The following is a 19644-nucleotide window of genomic DNA, read 5'->3' as shown; positions in this document are numbered from 1 at the left end:
ATTTAATACCATAAATTAATATGTAGCCTATATCAATTTCTGTTAAAGGGGAATTCCAATTTTTTTTTAATCGAAATCAGCAAAAATGAATGGTTAAGATGTAAACAAAGTCATTCAAAGCGATTTGATGTGAAATTCTACACTCTCAGAAAAAAAGGTACAAAACTGTCACTGGGGCAGTACCCCTCTTGTCACTGGGGTGGTACCCTTAAGGGTACATCTGAGTACCTTTAGTCAGGGAACATAATTGTAACATAATCCATTAAAATAATATTTAAGTTTAAAATCATATATAAGTTAAAATTTATGTAAGTTGTATTGACTCCATGTTCTGCTTTAAAACATAAACCACTTGTGCCTTTGAGGGAACATTTACATTGTTTGTACCTTGATGAACGAAAAACGTACCTGCACAGAACCTTTATTTCTAACAGTGTAGAGAAGCTTACCAAGTCAGAATAGTTCACTGTGCTAATGACTGAAAACAGACATCTGAAGAGTTTAATGCCTCTAAAAGCTCCCACACTGAAAGTTACATGAAATGGTCAAGTATATGCTGCCTGATCCCGAGATATTGTTTTATGGTAGTTTTGTGATGAAGTTCTAGCCTAAAACATATTTAATCCATTAATGGCAGAGGTAGCATGCAGTCCTTTTTTTTTTTTTAGATTTACTACTATTTTACCATTATCAGCATTACATATAAACTCGAACAACGAGTAGAATCACCTGGTTTTGGATTGTGAATGAAATGACTATATTTAGGTTTGAACATTACAACCCCTGGTTCCTATCTCCACCACTGTAAAGAAATTTCATTTCACATCAAACCACACAGAATGACTATTTACATCTCAGCGACTTTGCAGAAATTTTGGACGAATGAGAGGAAATCCCCTTTAAGGTCAAAGGAATCTAGGCCTCACCCTCCATCGCTTGGCTACCTCACATAGCCTCCTCCAGATACTCTTTGGTGACCTCTTTAGGTTTTTCCAGCTGCACGACTTTCAGGTCCGATTCCTGCCACTTGTCCTTCACCTTAGTGATGTCTGGCTCAGGGTGGTGTACGCCAATCAGCAACTCATAAATCAATGAACCCACAAGGCCACCAACACAAGTGGCCACTAGGGGCACCCACCACCATCCATCTCCAGCCCTGCCACAGAAAGAAATAAGGATTTAGCCCTGTACAGACACAAAACAGTAATGCAAAAATACTGTACTAGCATACTAAATGTACACTATTTAGTGGACCTTTAACTGAAAAATATGGATAGCATATTTTTAGAATGTATCAAATGTTTATATATTGATTCTAATAACTTACACCGATCAGGCATAACATTATGACTACCTCCTTGTTTCTACACTCATTGTCCATTTTATCAGCTCCACTTACTACATAGGTGCACTCTGTAGTTCTACAATTACAGACTGTACTCCATCTGTTTCTCTGCATAATTAGCCCCCTTTTACCCTGTTCTTCAGTGGTCAGGACCCCAGTGGACCCTCACAGAGCAGGTACTATTTGGGTGGTGGATCATTCTCAGCACTGCAGTAACACTGATGTGGTGGTAGTGTGTTAGTGAGTGGGCACAGTGTTTAAAAACTCCAGCAGCACTGCTGTGTCTGTTCTACTCAGACCAGCACAACACACACTAACCACTATTTTTCATAAAGATCTCCTGTCCTGTAGGGTTTAGCTCTAACTGCGATCCTTCCCACCTTGTACATGTAATTATTGTCTTCAGAGGTCCTTGATAAGACAAATGAGCTGTTGTTAGATTTGGGCTAAAGGTGAAACCTTCAGAAGGCAGATCTTCAGGAGGAGGACTGGTTACCACTGTCTAAAATACATACAGATGAATCTTTTTGACATGTAAACAATAACAAAAAATAACTTCTTTCTGTTTTCGTAACACTTTTTAAGCTTGTTCTGTCTAAATATTTACAACAGTTTGAATGGTCAGAGCAATTATAAGAATGAAAATTGTCATTTGATAGCTGGTAAATGCTTATTTTTTTCCTCTTAAGATCTGCAGGATCAAACTTTTTGAAACAACGAGCTATTTAGTGCACTAAATAGTTATATTCAAATATTACTTTTATTTTGCTCTTTTGCTAAATGGCCTCCCCCTTAGAAATTTTGTGTGGAGATATTTTCTTGTGTCTTCACTATGCAAACATTTTTTAATGGTTTGGGAAATGTATGTAAAATGTTTATACTTCACTGAAAATTCACTAGGAGCATCTAACAGATGGGTCTGAAGGGCCCTTCTTAAGCTGAAGTGGCTCTGTTAGAGCAGGAAAAACACTAACTTGTACAGAGCAGGACTCCAGAACCAGTTTTGAGAACAATAGATTCTAAGAGTTTGTGAGAAGAAAGTGTTCAAAAACCTAGTAATCAAAAACTACTTGCAATTAAATCCTTACATTAATGTAAAGTTCTTCTATAAAGTTTCCATTTTTGAAAAAAAAAATTTTGTTATGACATCAGTGGTACATGTGTTGTGGTGATGCATGTGTTGTAGGCTGACCTGAAAACCTCACCACCCCAGCCAGCAATGCAGCTGAAGATTCTAGGCCCAAGGTCTCGTGCAGGGTTGATGGCGTAGCCGCTGTTTGAGCCCATTGAGATTCCAATTACCATGACAACTGCTCCCACCAGAACAGGTTCCAGACCAGGAGGGGCTGGAGTGTTGTGATCATCACCCAGCGCCAGAACACACACTAGGAGGGCTGCCGTGCCAATCACCTGAGGAGCACACAGTCCCTGATATGGTACTCACAGGACAATGAACAGTGGGCAGTATGATGATATGATATTTTGATAAATTATGTCACAATACACTTTTCTGAGTGTATCTTAGGCATCGTCATAAATAAAAGACCAACTTAAACCAATTATAGAAAGCCTATAAACAACAACCAGGGTACAGTACCTGCATAAACTGCACAGAAAAAGAAGCTGATAGGATGCCAGTCCAGTATGACATCACATTTAATTAACTGATTTTTTTTCAAAGATTAAACTTTTTTTAATAACCATTTTTAAATGTGTTTCACTTTCCTGAATGAAGATGCACATTCACTGCTGACGTTTGGCACAGACCACTCGTCCACTTCCAGCACTGCTCAGTGTCTCTAAGTGCCACAGCACACCATATAATATTTTGGTATTTGTGCTCCAAATTAAACAGTAATATTACACCCAGAATGAGCTGACTACCTCAGCTAACATCACTAGCCTAGTAACATTTAAACCATCCCAAATACCATTAAGCTTGTTTGTAAACAGGTAGTTAGCTGATATAAGATAAACTCATCAGATCAGTGTAGAGGTTGGTATCTTGTCGGACCCACCACTATATCTTGCGGTGTGGGGCTAATATTCAGTATCATGCATGAGGTTTCCCAGCCCAGTGCGAGTGGGAATGGGACAACACATACATGTAAAGAAATCCCACAGATTAATTAACAGCCTAAATAAAATGATAGTCACAGTCAATAATTAGGACATTTAAATTATACATAACCACAGAAAAAGAATATTAATAAACTCGTTATAAAGTGTTGTGAAGCAAGCAATCACATGAACAACATGCAAATATCATTCTTGTAGGCTACAGATATGGCAGAACCTCCAGACAGTTTGATGGGCATAGCTGTGGAAAGTGCTCCTAATAAAGGAAAATGCATGACAACAAAGCAAGTATGACATAAGTCAGTTGTTTTAATTTGTGACTAACACAGATGGAAAGCAGCTATAGGGGACTGTGGGCAGGAGCGGGATGAATTCTTGTGGAAGTGCTGAAAGGTTAACTGAATTAAATCTATATGGGTAGAGTGCAAATGAACTTGATGTTTATTGGTGCTCTCACCATGACACATTTTAGATGTGCTTTGTACTCTGTACTTTCTGTAGTACGATCAGTGCTTGGTAGCCTTAAAAACCATGGAGAACCATATGTTACTTGTGAATCTGTAGCTTGTGGTATAAAAGGTGGGAGTGACACTGTTACTGTGTTATTGTAAAGCAACCTTGTCTTCTTCTTCTTCTACTTCTTCTTCTTATTATTATTATTACTACTACTACTATTCAGCCACCTCCATGACATAAAGAATAATACATGCAAATAAACAGTAGTGTGTCTTAAAATGACTATATCTCAAATGTGATTTGGAAGAAAATTTGCAGTTAGGCTTACCTGGTCTACTACTCCTCCCCAAAGACTCAGATACTCTGCAGGGTAAGTAGAGAATATACCTGCTGTGGCAGTGGCCCCACTCACTGTAAGGTGCCCCCCACTGTAATAAAATATGGCATCTAGACAAGAAGCACACACAGACACAGTAAGACATGCAGCTTAAAGTATAGCTGCAGTTAGGGCTGCACAATAAATCACATTTTAATGTCATCGTGTTATGAGTTTCTTTTGTTTTTGGAGCCTTTTGTAGTAAAAGCTGTTGATGTAATACTGTTTCTCAGTGCTTCAGTGCAAAAAAATCAGCTTGTAGTTCAGATGTAAGCAGCTGTTAGTATTTCATTTCTTTTTATTTTGCACAATAGTGAATGTTGCTTTTTTTGTATTTTTAAATTTTTTTAATTTTATATTTTGCCATTTGCTTAAAGGAGAGTTGTTAGATTTCTGTTTACACATCCACAAAAATATCTGTACTTGCATCACATCCAGTCAGAGGCACATTATTTTAATAATAATTTATTGCTTCTCATATCATCATGATATCCAACAGCTTTATCGATTGTCGCATTTTATGTCCATATCATGCAGCCGTAGCATCAGTACTGTCTTCATCACCATACACTTAGCTATCACCTTAGTTCAGAGATACTGTCTAAATCACTTTTCACTCACCATAATACTGCAAAGCAACAGTGGCTGCCGCCAGGAAGGCCCCGAAAATCTGTGCGAGGACATAGAACGGAAGCCGGGCCCATGAGAACCTGCCCAGGAAACACAGACTTAGGGACACTGCTGGGTTCATGTGAGCTCCTAAAACCGAAGACATCAGAAAACAAATTGTCTTGCACTGAAATGATAATGTACTCTATCATGCAGAAATAAAAAATACTCAGAATCATAATATGATGTTCTTGACCTATCAGAAACTCTACCTGCATGTAAACCTGCATGGATCTACAGATGTGTAGACAAAATAAATGTCTAAATGGTTTTCTTCTTCTGCTTGGCCTTTTAAGTCAAACTTCACAGCAACTTTTGAACATACAAAAAATGAGTTTCAAGATCATGAACTGGATGTGGCTAAAGCACTGTTATGATATGTATTATGTTCCATGTTTTGCTAATCCATCCCTCCACCAACCAACAAACTCAACTCTCAATCGCTCCATCAGTCATCCATTAGTCGTTCATGAATCCTTCCATTCATCCATCTATCAGCCAGCTACCCTAAAATACTAAGTCTTACCTGATACTCCTTTTGACACATAGATTCCAAACGTAGTGCCAAGTGCAAATCCAAGATTGATTGACAGGTATTCTCCTTTAGTGTTCTCAGATGTTGTCACCTGAGCGACTGAGCCACAGCCAAACAGCTACAGGGAGAAGACACAAGTTAATTCACTTTGAAAGTGCAGTACAATACAATTCAGTAAGTACTTAGATTAGTGCTTTTTGGTTACAAACCAATCAGTGGTCAGCTGCAAAAAATGTCAAAAACTGCTGACGTATGATCAATTTTTACCTTTAATAACCCCTTATGAATATAGTCACAGGGGCTGGGGAGGGCCTTTGGGGGCATTGGATCATTGGTGCCACCAAAACAAAGGTGGGGGGTGGGGTGTTGATGCCCATGGTTGTGCTATTGGTTATAATTGTAATTCAGACACAGAACTTAACTGAACCCTTACAGTGCCAGCATAAAAGGTTCCAAGGAGATTGTTTAACTGTGAAATCAGTTATTCATGTCATAATTGTGAACCAACATTTTATGGAGTCCTATTATTTTATGGAGACCATTTAGAGACAAAAATATAAATTTTTATTAGTGTTAACATACAGTCTGTGTTGTGGGGGTAGATCATTAATCTAGTGCTGTGATTTGCAGGCTGAGAACCATTTCTGTTTCCTTCTTCACCCCCTCCATGCTTGAAAGTTCAAAGTCTTCAACCAAACACTGTCTCTTGACTATGATAAGTAAGTTCTACAAATCAATCCTAATGCAGATTTGTAAGAAAGATGAAGTGAGAACTCTCTCAGTATCATGGTTCAGTTTGGTTTTGGAGAAAAGCAAGAAAAGAAGAAAACTTTAATCTGCATTGCGTAAACGAGATCCAAAATTAAGTAACAAAGTGGTCTGCATTACACTCAAAATGACTTTCTCAAGACTATCACATAACAGTTGGTATTAAGAACTGTAACCCCAGGTACTGAAGGACCATACAGGATAAATAAGGAATGCAGACTTACTATCAATACATACACTCCAAGAAACTCGGCGAGGCATTCTCTGACCAGCTGACTCTTGATGTGGCATCTCTTCAGTAGCCGATCCATTCCGTAATCATCCAGTTTAATGCCTGTTGCAAGTTCAGTAGAGTATAGTAACACAAGTGCTGGTGCATTCACCACTCCAAACAAACAACAGGTAGACTGAAACAAGCTCGATCAGCACTTACTGACTCACTACAGAACAAACAGCCTTTTTAATGATCGGCGCTTGTAGTTGACCAGCTCTCAAGACTCTCTGTTGTGCTGTGAGCATTGAATATTATGGAACCTGAGTATGTGAGTGAGTGAATGAGTGCAGTTTTACAAAGCATAGTGCACCTAACAGCAATTTGGTACCATAAAATAATCAATGGCAGCATTATGTTTTACATTCTGTCTCAGGAGCACTGCAGATGAACCCCAGATAACACGTACAATAAAATACGTGGCATACAAACGAAGCATAAAAGAGCAAACGAAATGATGCACAAGAAAATAAGTCCACATCTTCCACAGAAAATACACTCTTGCACATTTTAATGCACAATTAGTGTCTTTTGCTAATTTAACACACTGGGAAAAAATCTAAACGTAGCCACAAGCGTTTAAACTTTTGCATATGACTGTAAGGCAATCACCGTAATATCTTTTGATATCAGTGAGAGAATCTGGGTGTGTACATGTTGTGTAAAGTTTTTCATGTAATTTAGATTAAATAATATTGCACACATAAAAAATGATAAAACAAATTTAAATGAAAAGTTCAGTCCATTGTGTTTTCTTTATGTAAATGGAACAAACAGCATGTCAGTTCTAATTCAGTTACATATAAACCTGAAAAGCAGCAATATGATCTTTAAAAGAACTCAATAGAAAAGAAATAGTCAAAAACTGTTATTTAATTTTAAGATTGGAATCGTTTTTGTTCAAAACATTAAATCAGCAATCAGCCAATTTATTGATTTTATTCTAGTAAATCTGGTGCAATGTGTTGCATAATTAATGTGAGGCAGATAGGTGCACTTCAGTTGTATTTGAAAGCTGCTGCTACACCTATATGCTGCAGCATAATTATGCATGACTCACAGTGCTAAATAAGCCAGTTGTGTCTTACTTTTCACGTAGCAATTTATTTCATTCATGTTATACTACTAGGCAACTAATTTAAAATTGAATAAAATTAAATGCCAGTTCTGTTAAAGAGCAAATATACTGTACAATAAATATTGTTTATATTGCAAATTTTCTAATTAAAAAAAAGTCTTCATTTACACCACACAGCGTGAGCTTTGGATTTAAAAAGCAGCTAATAAAAATCACCCAAAAGAAATCAACCATCGGCTAATTTGGCTATAAAGAAATCAGAATCAGAATCGGCCATATAAATCATAATCGGTTTAACATCTCATGCCTGAAACATACTTCTTCCTGAGCCATCCATTATGGTTATGGAAAACATATCTTATAGTTGTTCCCCACCAAATTCATTCAACCCACACGATCACCACTGTGAAATATCTGAAGTCACATGTTCGCATGTTCAAAATTCAGATTTCCTTAAGATCATGGAAAGAAGAGTTTTCCCCTTTATTTGAATGATTTTGTGATGCTGACTGACGAGGTCACATTGAAAGTATAACCTTGTTACCCAAATTACAGATTTACAGAATTACAGTAAATTATTCAGTAAAAGAAACCTTCAAAGTAAGTTACTATAATGTCCTTAAATTGTATTTGTTAATTCTTTGCCAAAAAAAAAACAACAAAAAAAACTAACCAATTAATTTCAAACCTGTTACTTATCTAAGCCATTGTCAGCCAAGTAACATGAGATATTGTTCTTGAGATGAGTTAGCACATTTTTAAATAGTTAAATGCATGTTTTCTGACATTCAGCATCACAAAATTATAAAAAAAAGTTATGTTTAAAAGTGTCACTTCTGGGTGAAATAACACTATTATATTCTCTTTCTGAAATCCTTCATAAGATGTGCTATTAAAATGGACTGGACTTAAAGGCCAGAATGGTAACAGTCCTATTGACACTAAACCTTCTAAACTGCAGGCCAGCCTTAGCAGAGACAAAGACAGTAAGGTCCATCAGTGTGGCTGAACATTATTAGACCTGTTTTGAACTCTCAGGGCTATCTTACACATTTAAATAAATTCTTGAAAACAATAGTGCTAATGTCATATAGTATACTATTAAACCCTTATTGGTCTGCCCAACTATTTGGTAGGGCACATTGTTAGATGAAAAAGTGCCTATGTGTTTCTACAGAACTCATTCAACTGGTTGATCATTTGTTTTCTTTTTTATCTTGTCAAACAAAAACGAATACGGCAGGTAGCGAGACAGACACTCACTATCTCTGCCTGTTTTTCTCTGAAGATATTTTCTAATAGTTTATTTGCGTACCATGTTCAGTGGACAGAAAGTTTGCCCCTTGGTATAAATGGCAATTGTAGGGTAGAGTGGAGGGAGTTTTTTTAACCACATATAAGAACACCATGAGTTCCTTCACTTTGATATTACATAGCTTTTGTGATCAGAATAACCACAAGAAGTGTCAAATGCAAGTCTGAAACATTAGTACCAAAAAAAATTACAGTAGTGCCACAAAAAAGTGGAAAAGGAACATGAGAAGTACAAGCTGTCAGACTCTCCACCATAAATGACTTTTCACAAAATAACAGATGGAAACCAAGTGAGGTCACTGTGTGCATTTTTTTTTTTGGCATTATCCTCTGTGTTCTTGAGCCTGTCATTGTTTATTTTTGTCTTTTGTCCATTTTTCTGGTACTCTTCATCCTATCACACCACATCTTCAAGGCTCAACTATTATGGAAAAATAAAACAAGAAAAACATTTGTATATTATAGCTTTTATTTCCTTTCTCAGAATGCAGTCTATGTACAGATTGAAGCCAAAAAGGCTGTTAAAAATAACTTATAAACTCTGTAAAGAGTAACTAACAATTATAGTGTAGGCTTGTTCAAAGGTGTGTTCATGGATATAGTGAAGAAATATACACAACAGAGAAGTCTGTGGCATATTGAGCACAACTTGTAAATGCTAGTCTTCGTCTATTCAGCCTTTGAAGCCTCCAAAGAACTTGGTGAACATCGAAAACTCATCATGCAAGTCTGAGAAATGCTGAGAGCCACCTGTGAAGACAGATGATTTAAAAATAGCATAAGTAAGTTAAGGGATCATTAACTACTCAGTTTCAAAGAAGGAGAGGTCAATATACAGGATTTAACACAATTACTCTACAAAGCTCTTCTACTTGTTGAACTCTTTCACTTTGGGTGAGTTTCTATACAAACTTAACGTCTATAAAGCAGTGGTTCTAAACCCTGATCCTTGAGTACCTACACTTGGAAGGTAACCCCTTTTTGTGGTGCTCATATGTCAAAACATTTAACAAAAACTGCTAAATGTTAAACAGTGACCCAAACTAGGAGACAGTATTAGCTAACCTAATATGATAAGAGCTCTGTTCACCACAGAACAGGTCAGATTCTGGCTAACTGAAGAACTGACAGTTTTGGGCGACAAATACTCACATCTGAGAGAAAGAAGTTGAGCGATGGGCATGCAGGGACGGAAAAGCAAAATTAAACCTTTTTCATGGGTTTTGAATCTGTAGCCTGCTGGCTAAGTCAACATTAGAAAGGCCATGTGACTGTGACACAAAATAACCAACCACAAACCACTGTTTTAGTGTAACTTGTAGGGTTAAGTGATTTTTAATATTTTTTTTAAAATGCATATCAGGCAACTACTTGGAGTCATGTGTGTCCCATGGGATACTGTCCTGCGTAGTTTTTCCTGGGCTTGATTTAGCAGCACATCAGATCGAAAAAGAAAACATAACTGGTTTAATACAACTGCAGAAACCATTTGGCTTTACAGCAGAGAACAACAGCATCTGTGGGGCATCGGGTAGAGGCTGTTTTATTTTTGGATAGGGTTGAATGTCGGATGTGTTTCCATTTCCGGTTCTGAAAGTTTTTAGGCAAATCTCGCAGACTAGTTCACGCCATTTATTTTTCACTAGACAGACGTGGAAAAGAAAAACACCTTTTAAATATCACTATAGACCTTATTATCATACCACCAAACCCTTACTGCACTGCATATTTGAGTTTTCCCTGCTCTAACACACCTGATCTGACTAATCAGCTCTTCCTGAATTGTAGCAGGGGCAGTACAGCAGTTAAACGTTAAATTGTGCAGGGTTCCGCTACTTTAGGACCAGAGCTGTGAACCACTTCATCAATCACTCCTTATCGAGAATAATGCTAACAAAGCAAATAATGGACAAAAAGAGGCTGCCAATTCAGATTATGAGAGTGGGAAAGCTGACCTGGCATGAGTGGCCCAGACTGATCCTGTGGACCATCCTGGACACCTGGTCCTGAGCGTGTCACCGTAGTCTCCTCATTCCCCTGGCAATCCCTGACTGTACGTCTCTCTTCTACAGTCTACACAAATCATAGACAGACATGCAATTTAACACAACTTAATTTCTGAAGTATGTCTCATAAGTCTTGTAATTCAAAAAAGCTACAGGATTACTCACCCCATCAGGTTTTACTACTTTGGTAACTGTGACAGACTGAAAGAATGATTTTGTTTTAGGCTGTGATGGAGCTGGAGTTAAGATCTGTTCGAGTCCACCTGAGGATACCTGTGAATCCAGATCTGGAGGCAGAGTCAGGAAGGAAAAGCTGAGTGAGCCAGAAGAAACAGCAAAACCAACAGGAACAAAGAGGACAAAAGCTGAAGAACAAATGCTGTATTTATACTTCTGCAAAGATGCACATATGAATATCTGCCTTGAGCTGCAGTGAAGGGAATTATGGGTAAGCATCTTGCAAAACTGTGGAGTTGTACTTCAAGTAAACACTGACAGGCTTTCTGATGTGGCTGAGCTTGCTGAGGTATTAAGCAGTTTTGAGTGGTCTCTCCCCCCGACAAGAGATCACCAAAAAGTTGTTTTTTTCATTTTTTATTTTTAAGATGACAAATGCTGTTTCCTCTCCTGCTGTTCAGAGCCAGATCAGGGTTGACAGATTGGGCAGGATCAGAATTTCATCTTGCTACTGAATAATTAACAGTGTTTTTTTCATTACCTCTACATATTTCAAATATGTTTAATTAAAAAGCAAAATGAAGTTTTATGCAATAATGAAACAAATAAAAAATAAGAATGAAAGACATTTTTACTATTCAGTTACCAAAATGAACCGTTTTCATACTGTTATAGAATATTCAAACACTCACAAATGAAAATGTTTGATAGTTGGAGCCCTAGTTTGGACACTGCCCCCTAGTGTACAGGTTCATGTTACAATCAAGTATGTTGGCAGGTGGAAGACACCTATCCAAACATCTGTGCATGACAACACATATTTGCAGATACGCAGGAGCAGAAGTACAAATTAACCATGAGATCTATTACAAACCACATATTCAGGAAAACAAATTCACACACCTCCATCCTCTTTCTTTTCTTCATCTCTCTGTCTTGGTCCTTCGGTCCAAATGTCCTTAAACTGAAATAATAAAAGTTGCCAGTGTATTAGATAGACCTAGCCTGTCATTTTTCACCTTGCTGAAAAAAAAACTGTAGAAACCATTAAAGGTTTCTACTGGATCCTGGTGGTTTTGTAAAAGGGTCTGTAAAGGCATTCTGTATTTACCTTATGGGTTGACATCTTAATGCAAATGGTTTAACAGATGACCTACGACTGATTCTAGATAGGGCTGGGCAATAAAACGATAAATGTTTGATATAATAGATCATTCTGACACTTCTGTGCTCTAGCGACAGCCCTGTTGGCATTTTTTTTCAAGTTTCTCGACATGATTGGGGGCGGTTCAAGGAGTGAAATGAGTCGCCAAACATACTTTAGCAACGTCTGAAACGTGGAGTTATATATTCCCTGTCTGAAACAAGTGGGTTCATGCTACAGCACTCATTTAAACGAAAGTAAACTGAGGACGCTGTGTGTGGCATTGGAGAGTGGGAGAACACTAGCTTTCCAGGCTAGCTGTTTTTAGCAGCTGGCTAACTTGAAGCAGCACTCTATCACTCACACAGCATGGCGAACCGATGCAAAAAATAATGATTTGACATTCATCCTGATATGTATCGATATCGACTGATATGAAATTTTTTAATCGTGGTAAGATTTTTGGCCATATCGCCTAGTCCTAATTCTAGATGCATTAGATGGCTTTCAAACGCAATCTAAAGGTGTTTTACAGAACACTAGTGATCTTTAATGGTAACAAATTAAGTCAATTTGTATTAGAAAACAAAACACAGTTTAAATCCTACTTCTTCTGATGGTCTTTCTTCACTTACCCTGGAAAAGGGAGACCAGTGGTGGAAAGGACTCCTTGGGACACTTGGGGCTTCAGGTGATGAATTCTCATCTCTTGGCTCTATAGAGGGAGGACTACGGAAGGAATCATCTGGGTTCTTCAACATGAAGTCTCTAAGAGAGTTCCCACTTTGTCCTCCTCCTCTTCTTCTGTTCTCTTCTGCTCCTTCCTGGGGTGGAGCCTCAATACTGGGGAAACCTGAGGATCAGAACAAAACAAAGATGTCCAGTCAGTAATCTCATTTACATGCAGAAGTGATGAATTAGATATACAATGTCCAAAACTATACACACACATCCATTTGAAGACCCACGCATAGCTGACGCACCCGTTGCGCATACACAGCTTAAATAAGCTCCACAGAAAGCATTGTTAACAGAATGGGACACTCTGGAGCAGCCAGGTCTCCATCCCCAGTGTCAAACATCAGCTGGAGGGGTTCAAAGACCCCTAGCTGTGGAGCAGTGGAACTGATCTTTGGAGTGATGGACCTCAATCCAATACCTTCGGAATGAGTTGGAGTGCTGTTTGTGTTCCAGAACTAATGATCCAACATCATTACCTGACCTTACTAATGCTCTTGAGGCTGAACGCAATCAAATCATCACAACAATGTTCCAACATCTAGTGCAAAGCCTTCCCAGAAGAATAGAGGTTATAGGAGGACCATGCTGTTTGGGCAGTATTGACATGAAAGCCTTCTTTATCAGCATTTTGCTGCACATCAGTTTTCTCGTGCTCTGAACTGATTTCAACATTGTCCTTTGTTTCAGATTCCTCTTCACCTGTTTTACTATCAGCATCTTGTATATCATGGACATCTTGTTGATCAATAATTGCATGGATTTCATACATTGTGAACGTCCTTTTAGGCAATATAGTGGCAGCAGATTGAAATACGCAGAGAAAATTGTGGGCTCTGTCCTGTCTGTTAGTATGGCCCTACCCAGACAGGTCTGGATTATACATTCCTGCAAGAAATATTTTGCTGCTGTGTGTGTGTGTGAAAGTGAAACACTGCATGCACATACAGTGAAGAGGCATGAACTCTGGAAACTTACAAATTGTTGCTACAGGGACAAATCTGACCCTCGGCAGTAGCCTATCTTTGTACCCAAATGGTGTAGAGACTTTATAAAGACATCAAATTGGTCATCTTCATTTTAACACGTTCATATCATCACTGTTGATGAAGCCATCAAGTTTCACGAAAGAATTCAAGTGTAACGGCCTTTTACAGATTCTAACACCTGAAACACGATGGGACAGGAAGGTAACAGTAACGCACCTTGACCAAAGCGGCCCAGACTGTCGAAGATCTCCTCCATCTCCCTGAACATCTGCCCGAACATCGGCGGCTCGTGGATGCGCAGCCCGCTGGGTCCAAAACTGAAACCGAACCTGAACGGCTCGTCTAGCAACTCTTCACCCGAGCGGCCCCAGTCATCATAATGGAGTCCAGAGTCCTCGTCCTCTTCATCATCATCCTCTTCTCGCGTTATTCCATCAAAGAAAGGCTCCCTGAAAACAGAAGCTCTTTAGACTCAGCTAAAATGGACTGTCATAGCTAGAAACAGCTAGATAATTAACCTACAATACTCTCAAACATATGTAGTGGAAGCAAGCTGCTACTTGCAGCTAGCTAGCAAGTGGAAGTTCATAAAACAGTGAGTACAAAAGGTGGTGAGGTAGGTTAAGTTAGTTCGCTCATGTTGTTTATTTTTCATCAGCACTATCAATTAGCTAGCTAACCTGGCTAACAGACACCCTGCTTTATTTACAACACGAATATTCAGCGTCTTTAACTATGCGAATTAGCTTTTCCATCTAGCCAGGTAATATAAAGTTAAAACTGTCGGTTGTGTTGGTGGCACAGCGCCATTTAATTCTGAGAAATAATGTGCAGCCATATGTGAGTGTAGCTATGCTAACCTAGCTAACTAAATAACATTAGCGCGAGAACTTTCTCTTCTGCGGTGACGCGCTGAGTTTCATCAGCGCAGCTTCAGCTGAAGGACTTTTCACAGACATGCAGCCGCGATAGCCGAACAGACAGAGAAGGACTCACCTTCGGCCATCACCGCGATAGCGGCCTCCGGGCAGCCCGAAAAATCCGCGGAAGAGATCAAATACGCTCATTTAACGATGAAACGCTAAGAAAGACACAGAACACCCATCGCACTCAGAGTGCGAGACTAATCACGTGACTAGTCGGGGCCATGACGTTAGGAAGGGCACGCCCACTTTGTGCGTTCAGACAACTACAACCAGAGAGGACAAATGAAGCGAAATGAAGCATATTCACAAATGTAACATTTATTAATTCCAAACCAGAATTTCTCAAAGTTCAGTTACATTCTCCAAAAACAAAAAAGCTGTTAAAACAATGAGTTCATGCACCTTACTCAATATTTTTTTGTACAAACACGCGTTCTCTCCCCTGGCTCCTTGCTTTTCTGTTTAAACTGATGTAATGTGTTATGCTTATGCATTTAGTATATTATCTTGACATTTCCGTAGTTGTACTATTTGCACTCCATAAAAAAAACAAAAAAAAAAACATGAAGCTGAGAACCGCCATGTCAAAATATTACAGGTATTACGGTAAATTCAGTTCTTCCTGTCCCCTCAGTGCGCATGTCGAAATCATGACGTATTCAGCTGGCGCTGTGCTGCGGGACTGTAATATCAGAGCCGGTTTATGAGGAGCCTGGCCACCTCCTATTCCCCCCGTTATATCAAAAACAGGACTGCTAAACAGCAGAGGGCGCCCGCGAGGGAGTCCTCAATGTAAGGGAGTAAATGGAGCTCAACGGCTAAAAACGAAAAGTTAAAATAGTTTCTAATCACTCGCCCAGAACGTTTCTTTAATTTTGAAAGTAGAAGGAAGTATTCACTAAAAAAAAAAAAACAAAGAAATCTTACCTATATATTTATAACTGCTGGCATGCCACGCACAGCACGCGTCAAGCCCATTTGTGTTGCGTTTTCACGTAATATAAACGTCTATATTGTCCGCTTATCTCATATAAACTTTATGTAACGTTAGATGATAAAGACTTTATGTAGATGATAAAGAGATCAACAATAAAATCTTGACTAGCTGCCCTGATTGTTACTGGCTTTCTCACCAGGTGATGTAGTGCTATATGAAGAGGAGGAGATGCCTGTGTGCTCACAACATTAACCCACTCAAGCGATTTCACTCAACCTGTCATAGAGTTAAAACTAGATTTGTTTATGTGTTTATTAGCCTAGACTGTATATTACAGCATAGACGTTCCATTTCTCTACTGTTTTTTGCATAGAAATTGCTATCATGCCGCGCGGCACGCGGCAGAAATAGACCCAAAGCCTATTTTTGCGTTACCGCCGCGGTGCCGCGTGACGTGCGCGGCCGGTGTGAAAGGCTACATTGATTAATATAGGAGCGTACTGCGCGCGACAAGACTTCAGTCTTGTTCTACCCGTTGTCCAGTCTGTCTGCCCGGACTGCTGCTGTTGCCCCGAGAGACGGGGGGCGGGGCGAAGCGGCTGACGCCAGGGTTAAGTTCTTCTAACCAGAGAACCACTCTGCAATGTCTTCCGGGTTTCTCAAACGCTAGAGGGCGCTCCCGAGCAAATTAATAGGTTAATATGGAGCATTTGAGCAAAATCAAAGTTTATAAATGCTTAAACATTTTTAATGTAAAAGAACGCAATAATTTCCTGAACATTGAATAGCATAAAACACTTTAACACCGCTGTTATATTTTTAAGAGCTTTTAAACTCGAGCTATAGGAGTTAAAAACGGCGCCTCATGTATGTCTATGACGTCAGTGAGCACAAACAGCCAATGAGCTGCTCCGCTTGCCAACCAATCAGCACTCAGTAGCAGTAATTCCCGCCTTCTGCTGCCCAAAACCTTTTTGCTGTACAAAACTCCCTCGCGGGCGCCCTCTGCTGTTTAGCAGTCCTGTTTTTGATATAACAGGGGGAATAGGAAGTGGCCAGGCTCCTCATAAACCGGCTCTGGTTCTAACAATAGATATACACACATAGATGATGCACTATCTGTTGTTCTTTGTAACCATTCATACTAGAACAGAATCGTTCGTATTACGATGATGTCACAATTGAGGTAAATTAATGCATTTATTGAGGTAAATTGATGTATTTATTGAGGTAAGCCAACTTAGGATTCGTCAACTTTCATTGTATATTTAAGTCACCTCACTGTAACTGCAGCACCATTTCGGGTAGAATAGAAAACTCAAATGAGAAGCTATCAAATAAGAAGCCAACTTATTTTTATTTATATTTATTTTTTAAGAGCTTTGGCAGCTTTGATAGCCACGTTTATTACTTTTTTAAAAAATATCACACTGGAATGTTCTAAACTCTGCAAAGATCCAGTCCACCAATCTAGCTAATCTTATCATAGCTAATCTAGCTAATCATTTTCTAGAGACTGCATCTAAAGCATATACACATCTTTTCATCTTTTTTGTGGCCATTCTGGTGTATTTTGCTTGGTTTTTATCCACCTGCATGGTTGTAGCTGCTGTAAGGGTGATGAGATGAGCTCCGTCAGAGCACAGTCAGAGCTGCAGCTTGCCTACCAACATGGCAACATGGCCTTCTTAATGACGTAATCATACTATAAATAGCAGTAGGATATGTAAAAGCTCAGCATTTACATATCAAAAGACAAAAAAAACAAAAAAATGTTCGAGGTATACGTGACATAACTAAATGAAAGTTTATGTTTTTCGCAAGAAACACATTTACATCATGGGGATAAAAAGCTCGGGCGTAATCAGTGGGGGAGCGATATTCTATTTACTTCATGTGGTAGTGTGTCTATTTTGTTTAACAACAAATTTTGTGGAAAGATAATTAGGACTTCCTTCTCGCAGTTAGGCAGGGGGATATTATCAGTTACTGAAGTTAGATTTTTTTTTTTTTAAATGTATATGGACTAAATAGGTCACGTATGAGCAAAACTTTATTTGCAGAAATATGTGTAATTCACTTAGGCTTTAAAATCCTCAGCCTTTGTGGTGGTCGGGGGTGATTTTAATGAAGCACCACATATATCGCTTGATGAATTTCCACCCAGAAGAGTTTCCTCTTCTGTCAACCCAGTTTTGCATAACTTCTGTCAAGCTCTAAATCTGGTTAATGTGCATAGATAATTAAACCCTGATATGTACACAAAGTCTATGTGAAGAGATGAGGAAAATTTCTAATAGCACAAAATCCTTATCAGGTATGTCTGCCATTGCAAAGTGGGAACCGTTTAAGTATGAATGCAGGAGATTTTTGCTTGGAAAAGTCTTATCTGGACAAAAATCTAAAGAGCATTAAACATTATAAAAATATAAATTAATTTGGCGACGAGGATAGAGAGTCTATTTATGCCATATGAGCAAAGTTGAATGATCTTTTTTCAAGAAAAGGCTATACACTATACTGCCAAAAGTATTCACTCACCCATCCAAATCAACTTTCTGCAGAGTCAATCGCTACAGACCTCTAAACTTCATGTGGCCTTCAGATTAGCTCAAGAACAGAGTAGAGAGCTTCATGGAATGGGTTTCCATGGCCGAGCAGTTGCATCCAAGCCTTACATCACCAAGCGCAATGCAAAGCGTCGAATGCAGTGGTGTAAAGCGCCGTCACTGGACTCTAGATCAGTGGAGATGTGTTCTCTGGAGTGACGAATCACGCTTCTCTGTCTGGCAATCCGATGGACGAGTCTGGGTTTGGCAGTTGCCAGGAGAACGGTACTTGCCTGACTGCATTGTGCCAAGTGTAAAGTTTGGTGGAGGGGGGATTATGGTGTGGGGTTGTTTTTCAGGAGTTTGGCTCGGCTGCTTAGTTCCAGCGAAAGGAACTCTTAATGCTTCAGCAGACCAAGAGATTTTGGACAATTTCATGCTCCCAACTTTGTGGGAATAGTTTGGGGATGGCCCCTTCCTGTTCCAACATGACTGTGCACCAGTGCACAAAGCAAGGTCCATAAAGACATGGATGAGCGAGTTTGGTGTGGAAGAACTTGACTGGCCTGCACAGACTCCTGACCTCAACCCGATAGAACACCTTAGGGATGAATTAGCGCAGAGACTGCGAGTCAGGCCTTCATGTCCAACATCAGTGCGTGACCTCACAAACGCGCTTCTGGAAGAATGGTCAAAAATTCCTATAAACACACTCCTAAACCTTGTGGGAAGCCTTCCCAGAAGAGTTGAAGCTGTTATAGCTGCAAAGGGTGGGCCGACATCATATTAAACCCTATGGATTAAGAATGGGATGTCACTCAAGTTCACATATGCGTGTGAAGGCAGACGAGAGAATACTTTTGGCAATATAGTGTATCTTTGACCTGGAGGAAATACATGAAAAATAAGAAGAAAATTGAATCTCTTTATATTAACAACAATTTAACTTCTAATCCTAATATTTAAATGCGTTTAATATTTATCAAAGATTATACAGATCCTCTTTCAATCCACGAGCTAGGGAGACTTTAACAGTATACAATTAGTTATTCCAAAAATTAGTGTTAATAATGAGGAATGCGGTGAGAAACCCTTAACTATAGAAGAAGTGGACAATATCATTAAGACGGCACCAAACAATCCTTCTCTCGGGCTGGATGGCTCACCCTTTGAAAGGTTTTTGGGACTCTACCAAAGAACTTTTTTTAAAAGTAGTCCAAGAATGTGTTAAGAATGGAGAATTAGGACTATCAATGAAGCAGGGTCTCATAACTTTAATACCTAAAC

At 39.0% G+C, this 19644-nt stretch overlaps 2 protein-coding genes across 5 annotated transcripts; both read right to left on the bottom strand.

Moving 5' to 3' along the window:
- Positions 1–653: 653 nt before the first annotated feature.
- Positions 654–6826, bottom strand: aqp10b (aquaporin 10b). 3 transcript variants are annotated; one of them, XM_036567161.1, is made up of 8 exons: positions 6662–6826; positions 6453–6562; positions 5452–5578; positions 5138–5237; positions 4878–4966; positions 4209–4327; positions 2538–2755; positions 654–1156 (listed from the first exon to the last, which is right to left on the bottom strand). In XM_036567161.1, the coding sequence occupies exons 2-8, from the start codon at positions 6537–6539 to the stop codon at positions 946–948; spliced, it is 951 nt and encodes a 316-aa protein (XP_036423054.1). In that variant the 5' UTR covers positions 6540–6562; positions 6662–6826; the 3' UTR covers positions 654–945. The 3 variants fall into 3 exon arrangements, with proteins under 3 accessions (XP_036423054.1, XP_036423053.1, XP_036423055.1); XM_036567160.1 differs by having other exon boundaries at positions 6453–6825; XM_036567162.1 differs by lacking the exon at positions 5138–5237 and having other exon boundaries at positions 4878–5015; positions 6453–6819.
- A 2264-nt stretch (positions 6827–9090) lies between these two features.
- hax1 (HCLS1 associated protein X-1) lies at positions 9091–15085 on the bottom strand. 2 transcript variants are annotated; one of them, XM_036567164.1, is made up of 7 exons: positions 14942–15085; positions 14162–14394; positions 12854–13071; positions 11978–12038; positions 11063–11184; positions 10847–10964; positions 9091–9312 (listed from the first exon to the last, which is right to left on the bottom strand). In XM_036567164.1, the coding sequence occupies exons 1-7, from the start codon at positions 15010–15012 to the stop codon at positions 9302–9304; spliced, it is 834 nt and encodes a 277-aa protein (XP_036423057.1). In that variant the 5' UTR covers positions 15013–15085; the 3' UTR covers positions 9091–9301. The 2 variants fall into 2 exon arrangements, with proteins under 2 accessions (XP_036423057.1, XP_036423056.1); XM_036567163.1 differs by lacking the exon at positions 9091–9312 and adding an exon at positions 9343–9641.
- Positions 15086–19644: the final 4559 nt, after the last annotated feature.

This window comes from Colossoma macropomum, unplaced genomic scaffold (assembly GCF_904425465.1).
Source record: "Colossoma macropomum unplaced genomic scaffold, Colossoma_macropomum, whole genome shotgun sequence".
NCBI classification, from domain to species: domain Eukaryota; kingdom Metazoa; phylum Chordata; class Actinopteri; order Characiformes; family Serrasalmidae; genus Colossoma; species Colossoma macropomum.
Note: the sequence above shows the minus strand (reverse complement) of the source record. Positions and strands in the feature narration are given on the sequence as shown.